The sequence below is a fragment of the Chlamydotis macqueenii genome, chromosome 3, assembly GCF_036417535.1.
Source record: "Chlamydotis macqueenii isolate bChlMac1 chromosome 3, bChlMac1.mat, whole genome shotgun sequence".
NCBI classification, from domain to species: Eukaryota; Metazoa; Chordata; class Aves; order Otidiformes; family Otididae; genus Chlamydotis; species Chlamydotis macqueenii.
The window spans coordinates 119,249,522-119,264,835 of record NC_141558.1 but is presented as its reverse complement, the minus strand read 5'-3'; the positions used below and the strand labels follow the sequence as shown (position 1 = coordinate 119,264,835).

At 39.7% G+C, this 15,314-nt stretch overlaps 1 protein-coding gene across 9 annotated transcripts in view; it reads left to right on the top strand.

Annotated features, from left to right (window-relative positions):
- MACROD2 (mono-ADP ribosylhydrolase 2) overlaps positions 1-15,314 on the top strand; it is a 924,269-nt gene that overhangs the window by 832,073 nt on the left and 76,882 nt on the right. For all 9 annotated transcript variants that reach the window (XM_086743837.1, XM_086743836.1, XM_086743834.1 and 6 more), the window contains one exon: positions 12,539-12,586. In XM_086743837.1, coding sequence (XP_086599963.1) covers positions 12,539-12,586 — 48 coding nt within the window. The remainder of the gene's footprint in view (positions 1-12,538; positions 12,587-15,314) is intronic.

Genomic DNA, 15,314 nt, shown 5'->3' with positions numbered 1-15,314 from the left:
TCAAACCTGACATTGTTGAACTGCTATCTACAGAGAACCTGTGTGGTTGGGTGTTTTTTATATACAGACTTACAATTGCATTACACCACATGATATATATGATCAGTTGTACCATAGTTTTTAAAGTACGTTTATTCTCATGCATGGAAAGTTTTTACAATTGTTTTGATTGAACTGAAACTGGGAATTTGATATGTGACCATAGAGAGGTTGTCACAGTGAGGACCCTCTAAGGTGCAGTAAATACAGTGGTTTGCCAATATGTGACTACGCAAAAGATTGATGCAATACTTTCACAGACAACTGTCTAGAGAAAGATGTTTTAGTTCTTAGCAGCCACATTTTCATATAGATTGCTAAAAGATCTTAGGATCCATATTCTTAGGCTCCCAGCTGTAAACTTCTCGTAACTAATGATTTTGAAAATCAGTTTCAATATGCCTTAATGATGCTGGTTTCCAGAAGGACCCAAGCACCTATTGGTTGGTGTGCTGGAGCTTTCAAAGGAACCAGTTTAGCATCTAAAAGTTTATCCTGGACTCAGTGAAGGATTTCCTGTGGTTAGGTCACTTTGATCTTCAACTTGTGAGGAAACAAGGAGAGGCAGGAGGGATACTGGCTGCCGAAATGACTCTCCATTAGTGTCCCTGGAGAAATTATCAGTACGTGGGTCTCACTCCTGAGGAGTGCCCTAACGATTAATATACAGTCTCAGGCTTTCTTTGCCATCTTCAATTGATGCTTTTCCGCAGGGTACTACCAGTTCAACAGATGTCAGCCCAAGTCAGCCCCATCCTAAGTTCTCTGTAGCCTACTAGTGAAGGTTTGGATGGCAATCACCAGATGACCATGCTGTTTGTTCCTTTTTTCTGGTATCTCGTGAATTGCCACCTGCAGTTAATGTAGTAGACTCTGACGAGTTATCAGCAGACTCTCCTACTGTAGGGATATTCCATCTCTCTGCAGGACAGGTTTCTTGCACAGAGGACTTGGTCAGCATGGCTCAATGTCAAGGAATTATCAACTGTATCTTTGGCAGTAAATTCCTGATATTTAGACTGTGGAAGGAATTGCCAAAACACTGGTGGGTTTGTTTTGTTTTTAAGTGAATCTATTAATGTAGTGAAATGAAAGTCTTTAAGGATAGACTTGCCCTAAATTTAAATTGATAGGGCACTATCTGAAAACTCTGAGAGAATAACACTGAGGTATTACTTTAAGCTTAGAGAAAAACATTGAGATGTTTTTAAAGTGTGTCTCATGTTCAGAAACATTATGAAATTTATCTGCTTTAATAGACATGGACAAAAATGCTTATAAAGAAGAATATATACATGCAGTTATATACATAAATAGTTATTACTTTAAACCCAGTGCATTAATAAATCCAAAAAGACATCCAAGTACTTGAGTTAGTCAAGTGATAATGAAATGAAGCTAGAGTTACACCTCAGTGCATTAGAGTAAGTGGACTATAGATACGTTAGTTGAACATATCATTAGGCCGATTTTGCGAGTGGAATGCCAAAGAAATTAGTCGAGTAATAACTTAACTGATGTTAAGACAACTGCCAAGAGCCTCGTCATTTGCAAACTTTAAATATATAGGGGTAAGAGGAAGATTTCTAAGTAATTTCGTATCTTACAAGTGTAGCAAAGCAGTTCAGTAACAGACTTGCTGTCACAGTGTCAGCATTTCTGATTTAATCTCAGTAATCAGTAGCCAGTACAGAACCTGAGCCAAAGCCAGTGTGCTCCAAGGGAGAGTGCCTCTTGATCTTTAACTCAGACTTAGGATCTCATCCCGTGGTTGTCCAGAAAAACCCTGGTTTAGAAAGTAAAGGGTCCTGGTCCACACGTAATTTTCTGTTGAACCTCTGAGGTTTTGCTGAATTTTTGTATGTCATGGTAAAAAAAGAGCAAGGGTGGAAGACTGTTTCTGTAGAACAAATAACCTTTGTGCTTGAGATGGATCACTGTTTTAACATATTAGGTGCAACAAACAGTGATGTTTTTTTTCTTTTTACCCATTGAGTCCTGTCTCCTAGTGGAATGAGATAGTCCAGCCGTTTGCCCTTGTTGGGAAATTCTCTTTGCTTAATCCAAGAGAATGACTTGCTACATATCTTTCAGGCAAATAAAATATCCTTTCCTGCTGTTCTGGCTCAGATGTGTAGTTCTTGCATCTCTGGATTCATTGCTACTAGTATTATAAGTGAGCTTTCCGGGAAAGGAGCTGATACTTATACCATTTTTTCTCTTGGCATTCATTATTTCTGCTAACAGAATTCTACATGAAGCCTAGATACTAGGCATTACTTTTATTGCTAAATATATGTATTTATAAGATAGACCAGGAAATGCTATAAAAGCAGTCCCCTTTGAAAAGCTAGATTTACCAACGTTTACCTTACAGTGACATGTACTTCTAGGATGCTATTCATAGGAGTAAAATTAAAAGTGTTTGTAAACAGTTGCCAGCTGGAAGCAAAGATACCTTTTTTTTTCCCTCCTATATAGTGCGTATAGCTAGCTACTTAATATGTCAGATAGATAATCTTGTAGGGACCTTTGGCAAATGCTTATTTTTCATGGTGGCTGTTGTATATTATGAAAGGTTTATCTTAAATTGTAGTGCTTAAAGTATTTCTAAATCTGCCACCTGTTATCAGTGGATTGGAGAGGGGAATCATTTTTTCTGAAAATGTTCTTTAGACAAAAATAATGTTATAAAGGGTATGTATTGTGAGGCTGCAGCATTCAAGGTTATATTACATTCTTACTACTTTAAATGGGATAACAAAATTACTTCACTAAAGCATCACTAAAATTGTTAGAGAGAGGACAGGTTTGCACTTTTATTAGACCAATTGATAGATGGAAGATGCAAGCTTTTGGACTCTGTCCTTTCAGAGCTAATGAAAGGATGCTGAGCCCAAGAGCTTGTTCATTTTTTTTTTTTTTAGCCATATCAGTTGGTATTAGGAAAAAGAGAGAGAAATTGCTTAATCTTGAAAAAACTTTCTCCCCTTTGTTCCCAGTTATGGCATTTAGTGCATTTTCTGCTTTTATCCTGGTTGATTAAAACACTGTCCCCCCTACCCAAAGCATATGGATAAGAGCTGCTGTCTTATATTAATCCCCCTGGTACTTCAGGAGGATGCACAGCATCCTAGTTGTGCATAAATGTGCAAATATATTACAAATACAGAGGAAATCCATTGTTAAGAGATCTGCCAGGCTTGGAATCAAATTGGAAACTGTCTAAATGGCTGAATGAAGGACTTTGTATTAAAAAGGCAGAACCCTGCACTAATACGTGAGTGAACTCTTAAGCAGAGATTGTAATTTCTGTATTGGTATTGAGAAGTATTGCCCTCTTCACTTAATATGGCAGACTTCACTGAGGCTGAAGCGGTCCTCAGTGTGAGCAAAGGAATCATAAATTAGCCCGCGGTAACTAATCCTGTATCAAATGTTCATTTGATAAATTTAGCCTCTCTATTTGCATTTGCAGTGTTCATGAGCCTATTTGTTTCCTTAATTCATCACCTGAATATATTCCACAAAATATTTTTCATGGACTTTATTTTATTATGTGGATAGGTGCCAAGCAGTTTACTGGAAGTACCGATATCTTCTATCTGAGCTTTCACCAGAGTAGTGATTTGCCTTATAAGTCATGAGGCTCTGGTTTTTCTGACTGGTTCAGGCAGGTGTGAAAAGGCCACGAGGGCTTGGAGCCTCTGGAAATGGATGTTGGGGAGTAAGATTTGGCAGAGTTTGAAATCCCTTTGGCCTTGCCCTTCTGATCAATGAGGGCCGTCCTGAAGGTTTTGGTTGCAGCTACTTTTCCTGTCTCCGTGCAGAGTTTTCAAGTTGTCATGTTTGCCGCTGATAACCACCTGTGTTTCCACAGGTTTAAACTAGACGCAGTCAAGACCATCATCTTCCTTTCTTCACTGCTTTCCCTCACAAAACTTTCAAGGCACTGTGGATGGGCTGGGTCCCTGCTGATGATGTGGAGCCTAAATTTGTGTCCAGATACCTGCTGTGGGTACACAAACACATCTAGGGCTGAGCAGAAGCTAGGGCAGAGCCAGAGTGACCAGCCACAGCAGCAGCAGATGGGGACATGGTGTTGCAGTCTTTGGCCTGTGCCCTGCTTGTGGACAGGATCATCTGCAGCCCAGGCCTTTTTGCTGTAAGGAGCAAAACAGGTCTCACTTCCCTGGCCCCACAGCTCTGATAGAGCAGCAATCCCTGCCATTGTATGAGATGCTTAGGGGACTCTCTGGTTTCTCTGGCTTGTGAAATTTTTGACTTGTCACTTGGAGATTCTGCTTGGTGAATGTGCACTGAGATGGTGCATGACCATGCATCCCTTTCCTTTCCAGGGCTATGTATCAAGCTGTTGAGAGCATACCAGGGCACCACTTGGTATTTATGCATTTGCAGCCATCTGGCCTGCTCTGAACTCTATACCAGCATTTAATATTCCCCCTACGTTGGAAATCTTGGGGGGGAGTCTTGTGTTCAGGCAGAGAGGAGTGAGAACTTTTCGGTGGGTGGAAGGCAGCAGTAGTTCTGGAGAAGCTGTGGCACACTGGCAATTTCACGTGGTGCGAAACGCTTTCTGCACCCCTTTGAGCTGTCTTTGTATTGGAGGATGTCATGCTCAGATGCCTGCTGCAAGACTCCTTGCTGAACGACTTAATTTGAAACAGCTGGGGAGAGGCACAGCCCTGCTGTTCTCCATGAGGGTTCCTTGTCCCTCAGCAGCAGAGGCTTCAAAGGAAGCACTTCCCATACAGGGGAGACGGAGGAGCCTGTGCACCAGAACAGAATGCTGACTTTGCTCTAGTTCTCCCTCACAGCACCTACAGATCCTGACAAAGTACACTCCAATGTAAATAGGATGCTGTAAAAATTGTTCTCAATCTAAAAGTTTCATATAGCCTTAAAGCTTAAAATATCTGTCCATTTCAAAATATTTCTGAAACAACTTACCTCATAAAATCTCAAGCTAACTAAAAGCTAAAGGTGTTCATAAAACTGTGAAACAAAATTTTTCTGTGGCTTTTTGTCTTCATTTGCCATGGCAATGGCTGTGCCAGTCATGCCACTTGTTGGGGTTGTCTGTCTCAGCCCCTTTTGCCAGTGTCTCAATGTAGTGCAGGAGGATGAGCAAGAGGCAGTTCAGGAATGGTACCGGGGAGACAGAGTGTGTAACTGATGGTCCAGATACTATTTTCAGCATCTGAAGAGACACGCAGACCAAGAAGGGGGTTCCTGGCACCTTGTAAAATGGCAGTGAGTTTCCAGTACCTAATAAAAAATTAGTGGGCAGTTTCCTGCTCCAGTTTGAATCAAAATAAAACTTCCTCAGAAGGGTGCAATCCCTTCTGAACTATTTCCTGGCTGACTGCTGACACAGCATTGCTCTAGACTTCGACTGTGTGTTGCAAGTATTGGTCACCGCAAAACTGGGGTTGTATGGGGTTTGACAGAGGCTTGTGATATGGTCTGCTATGTGGTCTGGAAAATGGTTTGCCTCCCCATTCTTGATAGCAGCAATGGCACTGCTTGGAGCAGAGTATGGACAGACAGTGGGACCATAACCTGTTAAAGTGCTATTGTCAGGAGCTTTTGCTTTGCTAAGCGGAGCCTCCTTTGCTCCAGTAGCATCTTGTAGACATTTTCCCTGTCTCTGCTTGTGAGCCTGACGGTGCAGCCTGCAGTCAATCCAGAAGTGAGGGGAAATTGCTGTTCCTATGTTTTTATCGGCTCACTCCAAACCTCTGAGCTCTCAGGCTGCTGGGAGACACCTGGATAAGAGCTGCATTGAAGCAGCAAAGTGGCAGGTGGTGAGGATGCCCTTGAAGGCACGGGGGTCATGCAGATGCAAGGACCAGGCTGCTGCATGTCTTAATAGTGTGGGAGAGCACAGGGAAGTTGATGAGCACAGTAATTAGAAAGGTGAATATGAAGCAATTATTTACCATCTCTTGTAACATGTGCAAAGTGTCCCAGGAAATGATGAATCAGGATAAAAACAAGTAGTTTTTCACCCAACAGATAGTATAAGAATCCTTGCTATGAGGTGCTATGAGTTCTTACATATAGTTAAAAAGAGGATTAGCTCAACCAACAAAGGACTGGTCCAACAGTGGCTAATTAGTCACCATGGTCTATACATAACCTTAGGGTCTGGGAGAGACTGCTAGGGGGAGGGAAATGTGTTGCTGTTCTGTTCTGTACTCAGTCCTTCACACACGGATGGCTGGCACCAGAAGGTGAACAAGCAAAAGTTTTTTCTGTATAATGCCTAATGTGAATACATCGTTGATTAGGGATCTTTTCTTCCTGCTGTGTGGCGTATTGTGGCATCCCATGTAAAGCATTCCAAATGCATTTTATGTCATGCTCAAAAAAATCCTGTCCTCTCTTGTCACTGACACTGAGTCACTTCATGTGCTTGAGTGCTTCTAATTGCAAAGGATGCAGTTAAATTTGTGTTTTTCTCATCTGATTGCCTTAGGTTACTGATGAGATTTTGTTAGAAGCTTGTATTTAGAAATGTGTTGTCACATGCAAAGTGTGCCATTTTGTGTGTGACTACTTCATTAGCATACATGTGGGTGAGAAATCCACTTTGCGTAAACAAAAACTCAGTTGTTTTCAGTATTTTAGGGCAGGGACGAAATAAGGAAGTTTTGCAATAGGTTCTTTTTTAAAAACTGATGAGTATTGTCCCAAAGAGTGCCTCATTCCTTTTTGTGTAAGGTAGAAGCCTCTGGGAAATAGAAATCCAAATCTGATCCTGGCTGTGAGCATCATTTCCTGCACTGGAACAACGTTGTCCAGTTCACTCACAGTGGGAATGGCAGCTACCGCTTAGCCTTTATATGCAGCTGAGGCTCTTCTGGGTATATGTATTTTACAGCAGATCAAGTGATATGGTACATAAAAGAAGCCGTCTATGTAGTGACAAAAAAAAAAAAGGTGCCTAACTTCTTAGGAGGTTGGTACTAAGGATTTCTATTTGATATGGCTTCAAAAGCTACAAACACATTTTACATTCAGTGAAACTCCAGTGTTGTGGGACTGGTGTAACTAAGCAACATGGGAAGGAAAACTGCACTGGTGCTGCACTAAGACCAGGATGTACAGAGTGTTTCAGTGGAAGTTTTTTTTATAATCAGACTAAAAAATTTGACTAAGCTTGCTTAGTGCCAGGTGGGGGGTTTATATAGTGCTTATTGCTCTGTATGCAGGATTGCATGATTAAAGGATACAAATGTTCAGAACCAAAAGAAGTCCTATTTCTTCTTCCAAAGCAGAAGGATGTGGTTTTTTTGTTAAGGATCTGTTTATTTTACTTTTTTCTTCTTCCTCCTATGAGCACTAAGGATGAGGCAAAACTTTATGGAAAATACATTTTTTTTACATGTGGATGTGAAAAGAGTCAGATCTGAGTTTAGTTGATCTCACCTGCCAGAGATTTCCAAATCTGCTTTTCCTCAAAGAAAACATTCCCTTTTTCTGTGCCATTGGTCAGTCTGTTGTATTCTCCCAGTGGAGACCTGACTTGGAGGGATCCAAACAACCCAAAGAGCTCAAGAGCTCTTAGGTTACTGCGAGCCTCATTCATATATTTAGGCTTCATTAAACCCTAGGGTGTTCTCTTGTCGTTTACTATGCTACAAAAACATTGACTATTTTAGGTTGAGATGGACATAGGGCTTGTACACTATTGTGAAGCTCCTGTTGGGTAGCAGTAGGGGTCATAAGCAATAAAAAAGAGATTTTTCAGTTATTAAGGATTGCAAATAGTATGAGATACATGATTAGAAAGCTCCATAAGGATGTTAAGAAGATCATGTAGATAGGTGGCTGAAGCTTTGGGACAACATTTTGGAAGGAAAGTGTGATAGAGAAATATGGAGCAGGAGAACCCACTTCATCTTTTCAACTGTTGAAAGCCTGGTATTATCATGGTTTAGACAGTTTGCATCAGGCGAGTACCCTGGCCCACGCTGCCACCCACTCACAGGGTGAGACAGGAGAAGCTTTTTGTTTGAGCAAGAAGAGACTGCCCCAAAATGGGATCAGTTTTCCTCAATGTTGCAAGACTGTTGTGCCACACATCCTCTGTTATTGTAGTGGAAACTGTACAGGCAAATCATTAAGTACCTGCCAGGCAAATTCTTGAGGGCAGGATCTTTTTCAGCTGGACCACTGTTTTTGTATAGCAACTAAGCTCAGCAGGATGGCTGCAGCTGCCAGTGCTGAAAGGCTTTATGTATTTTCTGGTTTGGGGTTTTTTTTGAGGCAGTGGCAGTATGATCACCAACTTGTTTCTTCAACCTCTTGTACAGCTCTGCCCATCTCATTGGCCTTTTTGCCCCTGTGTGTGTATACAGGCTGCAGAGGGAAATTTGGTCTGGTTCCACTGTGCCCTCCCAGTCCCTCCCTTGGTTATGTTCAGTACGTGGAGCCACACTTGCAAGGAGGAGCAGACTGAGACACATGGGTTGGCTGGAAATCAGGAAAGAGCAGAAAGTGCTGAGGAAAGGAACAAATCCTGAGGGATGAGACCAGGCAGCTGAGGAAAGGTTAGAGGAAGGCTAACAGCTAGCAGCATGCGGGGCTGTTGGTGGAGCACCGGCAGCCCAGGGTGCAGACCCTAAATGCAGATGAAGCAGCAGCCTTCCTGCAGTGGGGAGCTGGCTCTTGTGTAAGAGCTCTTCAATGCATGCACAGTTAAAAATAAAAGGTATTTCTATAGAGTTGACTCTCCGTGAGCTAATATCATGAAGAATGCGAATAGAAGTGTGAGCAATAAGGAGGAGGTGGTTTAATGGCTTTGGGGATTAGCAGCAGTATTTAGAGCCTTTCACCTCTCTGTTCCTAACATAAATCTTAGCACAGATTGATGATTTTAGCGATCTGGCTTGTGTTTGCTTGTATGCAATGACTGGTAAGACAGAGAAAGAACCAGAGCAGCAAGGCAAAAGAAAAAATAAAGTATATGACAGAAGAAGGCATCTTCTCCAGTGTCAGTAAGAGCAGGTATGATGCAATTATTCTGTTTCACAGAGCTCAGCAGGTAACAAGGGAGAGGGGAATGCAAAAGTAACAGGCATCACTTGGTACATGACTCTACCAGGGAGCCTCTGACTTATACAAATGTGTATGCTCTGAACAACTTGCTCCTGAATGGAAAGCTCTGTGATCTTTAGAGATATAGTTACCCCAGATAGCATGACAGTTAGAGGGTGAATTTCAATCACAGGTTGACTCTCAAATGTAAATTATTTTTTACTTGACTGGAAACTGTTCTCCCATACATCATCTATCTAATACCTCAATTTTATATACTGTAGCCTAATTTATAAGCTGGAAAATTTTGTACTCTCAACCACATGACACATTTTGGATTAGATTACTTCCTTGTATCCTTAGCCTTCTAAGTACTGATGTGAGTTTTTTGTGTGTGGACTGACCTTTGCAGGGATTCCCTGTCGGTTTTCCTCTCACTCCAGGCTGCAGTGCCTGTCATTCTTTTTTCCAGCAAGGTCATCTAGGTAGAGCTTCCCCAAATCCAGAGCTTTAATGGGGAAGCCATGTAAAAGGTGACTGTTCCACTTCTCCAGACAAAAGAGTACGTGGGTACATGCTTACACACATTATAGCATGTTTTCCTGATCAATTATTTTTCAACAACTTTTGAGTAAGGATGAGAGTCACAGGGGACCCCTTACCTCTGATGTTTCAAATGGGGGAGTTTGGGCAAGAAATATTGAAGATATGTCTTTAAGGAAATCTTTACTGGTGTCAAAGATTCACTCTTGGGTTCTGCCATGGTTTTACTTGCTTTTGTGTTGAGATGGACTGTCTGTGGTGCATATTTCAAACCAAAGCAAACTTCTACAAGGCTTCCTCTAAACGTGGTACATTAAAAAGTATAGGGAACATAAAAAACTCAACCCTAGCTATTACAAATCTAATATTTAGCAATCTTGGCACTGATTTTTCTTTATATTAGGCATGTAGAGCTTCAGTAAAAAATATTTTTACTTGCATTTACCTCCTCAGAACAAGTAAGCAAGAAACTGGCTGTAATATTCTTTTGGGGGAAAAGTGAATGAATTTTGGTTGTAAATTTCTAAAATACTGGGATTTATCTCAAATAATTGGTTTTGGCGTAGATCTGTGTCAGCTAAACATGATGTTTATCATGTTTATCACCAAAGTCAGTGAAAGAGATGGCTTTATATTTGACAGGTAAGCATTTCAACCAGATTCTCACATCTTAGTGTGAGAATAAGAATTACAGACACATGGGTATGACTGGGGAGTGCTGTGTGAAACTCAGATCTAGATTGGGGTAGAATTTTCAACAGTACAATAATGACATAGAGATCATGTCGCCAAGTGGTTGGGAGCCCAACTCCTGTTTTCAGAAATGACGTAAGGACTTTACTGTCTTTCAGCGAGACTTAGGTTCCTTTTCCCAGAAAAAAAAAAAACAGCCTTTAATTCACAAATAGATCACAAAAGCAGTCTTTGCTTCTTCATAATTATATTGCATAATGACTTCACTACTTTTTAATAACATCAGATTTCTTGTCTGTGTCCATTATCACCAGCTTAGAAGCTATTCTATTGCTTTGGGATTTCTGTATTCCAAGTCACTTAGAGAACAATAATTAAGAACTTCCGCAGAAGACCAAGTGATATATGTATGTTAAGATATTATGTTATACTGATTTAGTGTCAAGTCTTAGATTAATTTGAAATTTTATCATGCTGGTTTCATTATAAATCCTTCCATGGAAAGAACATGTTATTGGAAACTGAATAATTAATAATCTCTGTGTTAACCAAATGTTTTCTGAGTAGTTTGTTGAAAAATGTCAGGACTCCAGTTGAAAATCCTAGCTCTGTTGAAGTCAATGTCACAAATCTCATTGACTTTAACAAACTTTTTCATTTTATTGTCTCAGAAATTACTTGCCAAAGCTCCTTAAAGTTTCTGTGTACAAATTTATATTTATACAGTAGAGATCCATGTACCTTTTTGATCTCCAAAACAATTGTTTCCAGAATAAGGAGAAAGGAAGTAAAATGTGCAGCGAGTTTTTTGGTCCTGATCCTTCGGGCCAGACTAAAGTGTTACTCAAGCAAAGTGTAACTGGGAGCTTATAAGGTGCTGTGTAAATTCTCTGTGTCTGAGCAAGAGGGTATGACTGGTTGGGGAGAGCTGAAGTTATACACGTTTCTTCCTCTGGTACTGTTTCCTATTGAATATTTATGCAGCATGTTAGCTTAAATATAAGCTTTGGTACAGTTGGAGTCCTGCAGCTTTCAGACCTGTTACAGGCAAAGTTATATGGCTGTGCAGTGAGGAGGCAAATCAGTGTTGTGGCATGGTACCATAGGCATCCCAAAGAAATAATCGGTATTCCTAAAGCTTGTTTTCATAGAAGGCACTTTCCACTTCTGAAAGTGCTGCCCTCCAGATCATGTCTGAATGAGATGGAAGAGGGAGGAGAAAATTCACAAGCATTCATGAAAATTCTCACAGACTCCAAATCTTGATTAAAGCAGAGCTTAATCCTCATAGCGTGTGCCACAGTATTTGGATCTCAGCAGTGTTTACAGTGTAAAGATCAGACCCAGTAAATTAGGACATAGATACTGCTGTTAGTATTTATTACCATTGATTATAATATTGCAAAATTCCTTTGCGTTCAAGGGATGGTCATAATATGCAAGTTTGAAAGATGTTAAGCTTTAGACAGAAATCATAGGCTTGCTACAGGATTTGCATGTGCCCAAATACATTTAAAAGGGTGTAAGTGGAGCCTGTATGAATTAGGAACATAGTTAAATTCTGTGGTCAATGAGCTCTCCCCATAGATGATTAAGGCTCTGGAACATTGAATTACCTAGATGTCAACTAAGGCTAGCAACTGTTATTTTCCACATCAAAACAACTTGCAGTAAGAAATCCTTTGTTACCAAAATGCAACTTTTTGCAGAAGGAATCTGCTTTCTTCATATATCATCTTAATAATTACAAGTGTTCCATTTTTTTGTTAGCCCAAGTTTGATCTTAAACCAAAATCCTGTCTGGCAAATTTATATTAACTTCTCTATGTGGTATGATTTCTGGATAACTAGTTCTCTTAACATAGCCAGCTGTTCCCAGGAAACAAACCAAAATGAAATGTGATAAGTAAACAAAAAACTCAGCTAGAAAAGAGAATGCAATTTAATTTTATACAAGTCATAATTTGCAGAATTCTGTAAATTATGCAGAATTTTATTCACTGTCTTTATTATCTGCATTTCCTGTATCTGGTAGTAACAGTCTGGTATCAAAACCTTCTTTTCCCATCCACCTCACTGCAAAATGTTAGATGGGAGGAGGCAAAGTAAGATATGGGCAATTTAAAACATAGAATATTACATTTTAGATGTTTCCTGGTATTCTTATTAATAATTTTCTTTCAATTTTTTTTGACAGATGATGATGATGCTAATGAAGAGGGGACTAGGCTGAGTGAAGAGACGGGTGAGTAAACAATATTTTATGCTAAAATATATCACTTCTCCAAAGTATCAACCAAACTGAAAGAATTCTTGAAACTAATTGCCCTGGTTGCGATAAGCAGTGCAAATAATTTATTGCCTATATTATGGCAGTCATCTCTGTTTTTTAATATAACATAGGATAAACCATCCCTGATAATAAATAGCACATGGCAAGAATGGCTGAGACTACCTTTTTAATGTCATCATCTCTTAGGAGCCTCTGGGTGATACTTGGTTGCTCTTTATTAATAACTGGTTTGAACATGAATGGGAAATAATTAAAATTCTGCAGTGTCTTTGTCTGTAAAATAGCATGAATACATCAATTCTTGAGTCGCTTGCAATTCTGAGTAGCGCCAATGATTTGTTTGCAATGAAAATGGTAGCAAAACTCTCCTGCAAATTCTTAAATACACTGAACTTGATTGGACAATGTTCCAGAGGAGTTTTTTCCTCATCCTCCTTGTTTGCTGTTTAAAACAAGTGTCAATGTTTAGGGTTTGTGGATGTGTCTAGACTTGAAATGGAAATGACGGCCAGGTATAAAGAAAGCCCTGAGGAACAAGAAAAGGAGAGGACAGATAGATATCTCCCATGAGGGCAAAAGCTTCCACTCAAGAGACTTCTGCTAGTTTTTTTTTGTTTTTTTTTTTTTGTAGAGGGCTTCATTCATTTAATCTTCTTGATCAGGCTTTTTGTAACAGGCTGCCACCACAGCACTCTCTGTTACTTTCCCTGTTGATCTTCACCTGGAGGTTCTCAGTGGACGCCTCCTGTTCCACAAGAGACTTCTCTGCAGTGCAGGACCTCCTTTTATATGTAGCCTAGCTCCCCCTACTCTTCTCTGCCTCTCCTTCCTAACCAGCTTGTACCCAATCTGCACCAGGCGTGTGCACTGTTCCCCAGGTCTTTGTGACCCTGATCCCATCATAGCCCAGTGACTGTGTAGGAACTTCCAGTTCTTCTCTTTACAAAAAGATATGGGATCAGAAAGGAGAGCCACATGGAGAAAGGCAGAGATATGCCAGCCAGAAAACAGAGGTAAAAGCTTTTCAAGCACTATGTTGGCTGCTTAAATTGGCAAGATTGTCCTAAAGACAAATGGATTATGATGATTTATGAAAACAGTTAATTAGCTTAGAAATTAGAAATACTTGAAGAATAGTGTATATGCATAGATGTGAAAACATGGATATGCACAGATAGATATGTGTTACACCGATGGATTAGCACATTTTTTAATGGCTGTTCTGGCCTGTTGATTTTACTATATATAATTATAATTACTTTTTAGTGTCAAGATTACTGGATAGGAACTTTTGGAAATTTTCATGCAATTAGTGTGATTGATGTAGTTGTATATACATACATAAAAGTAGAAAATAAAGGCCATCATTATACAACAAACATTTGCCAAATATTACCCTACAGTTGAATTTGCAGTATTCCTCTAATATTTCAAATTTCATTCTTTACAGTTATCATGGCATGTATATTTTTATAAGCCAAATTATTTTGTATTTTTGTCTTGTTGCTTTTATGGTGATTATGCAAATTAAATTGATTTTTTTTTTTTAGGCATTTTGAAGTAGTAATAAAAGGAAGTACATTTCCACTTAATAGCCAGTCTCTTCTTTCTTGCCTTTGTATCCTTCACAGCTTCATTAATTTAGGTGAAGCTATATAGCTGCTCTAGGAAATTATCACTGAATTAAGTAATTTGAGGAAGATATTTCCCTACTTGTCTGTTTCTTTGTGCATATGGAATGGAAGAGATCATAGCTTCCCTCATAGGTTTGCCTGTAGGGTGCTATGAGCTTCAACAGCACGTATTTGGTTATTTCTTTATCACTTGGATGTATTTTGGGAATCAGCGCATTGACTGTCAGCAATCAATACCTAACTGGCTAAAGAGAAGTATCTTTTGTATATCTGCTCCAGGAGTGGGGCAGATATACAGAAGTTATGCCATTTTGACTTATTTGTGTAAGGACTTTTTAGTGACTGTAGGATGCATTTGCAGGAACTATAAATACATTCATAATTTCTGCATTCAGAGGAGTTTTCATTTTTATACTCAGATTTTTATCAATTTGAAGGATATCTGCTTTTTACTGTTCTAAGGGAAAAAGAGAGTAGCAACTTCTAGTCACCACTTCAAGATGGTGACTAATCATTCTTCATTCCATTTGACTTCATGGGTCATGACTCCAGCAAATGGAGTCAGCAGTTGGCACCAATATTGATGACCTCTGTTTCTTGAGCTGTCCATAGCCAATCTGCTTTGGGGTTATTTCTCCAAATCATGTGCTTAAGGAAGGGGAAAAAAAAAAAAAAGCTAAAAAAAAGAAATACTGGATTCCTGGAAAGCACATGTTGCAGACTACAACACATGCTTAGGACCTTTGGCAGAGATTTAAGTATTCTAAATTTTGCCTAAATTCCTGTGCCTCCAACTTCCTATTGGCTAGGTGCTTCTGAAACAAGAGAAAGCACGGAGAAGTACAGGGGTGCAAATGAGTTGTAGACTCATTGTATCTGTACCAATTTTTGTTTGAAGAATGTAGTAGAATGACTTGGAAGTTACAGAATCATTCAGAATTTAAACCTGGTGGCAAGAATTAGAGGAAAAAAAAAACTGATCCTGGTGTAGTGTCAGCTGAAGTCAGTGGGAATATGTCCATTGACTTCAGTGCACACCAGATGAG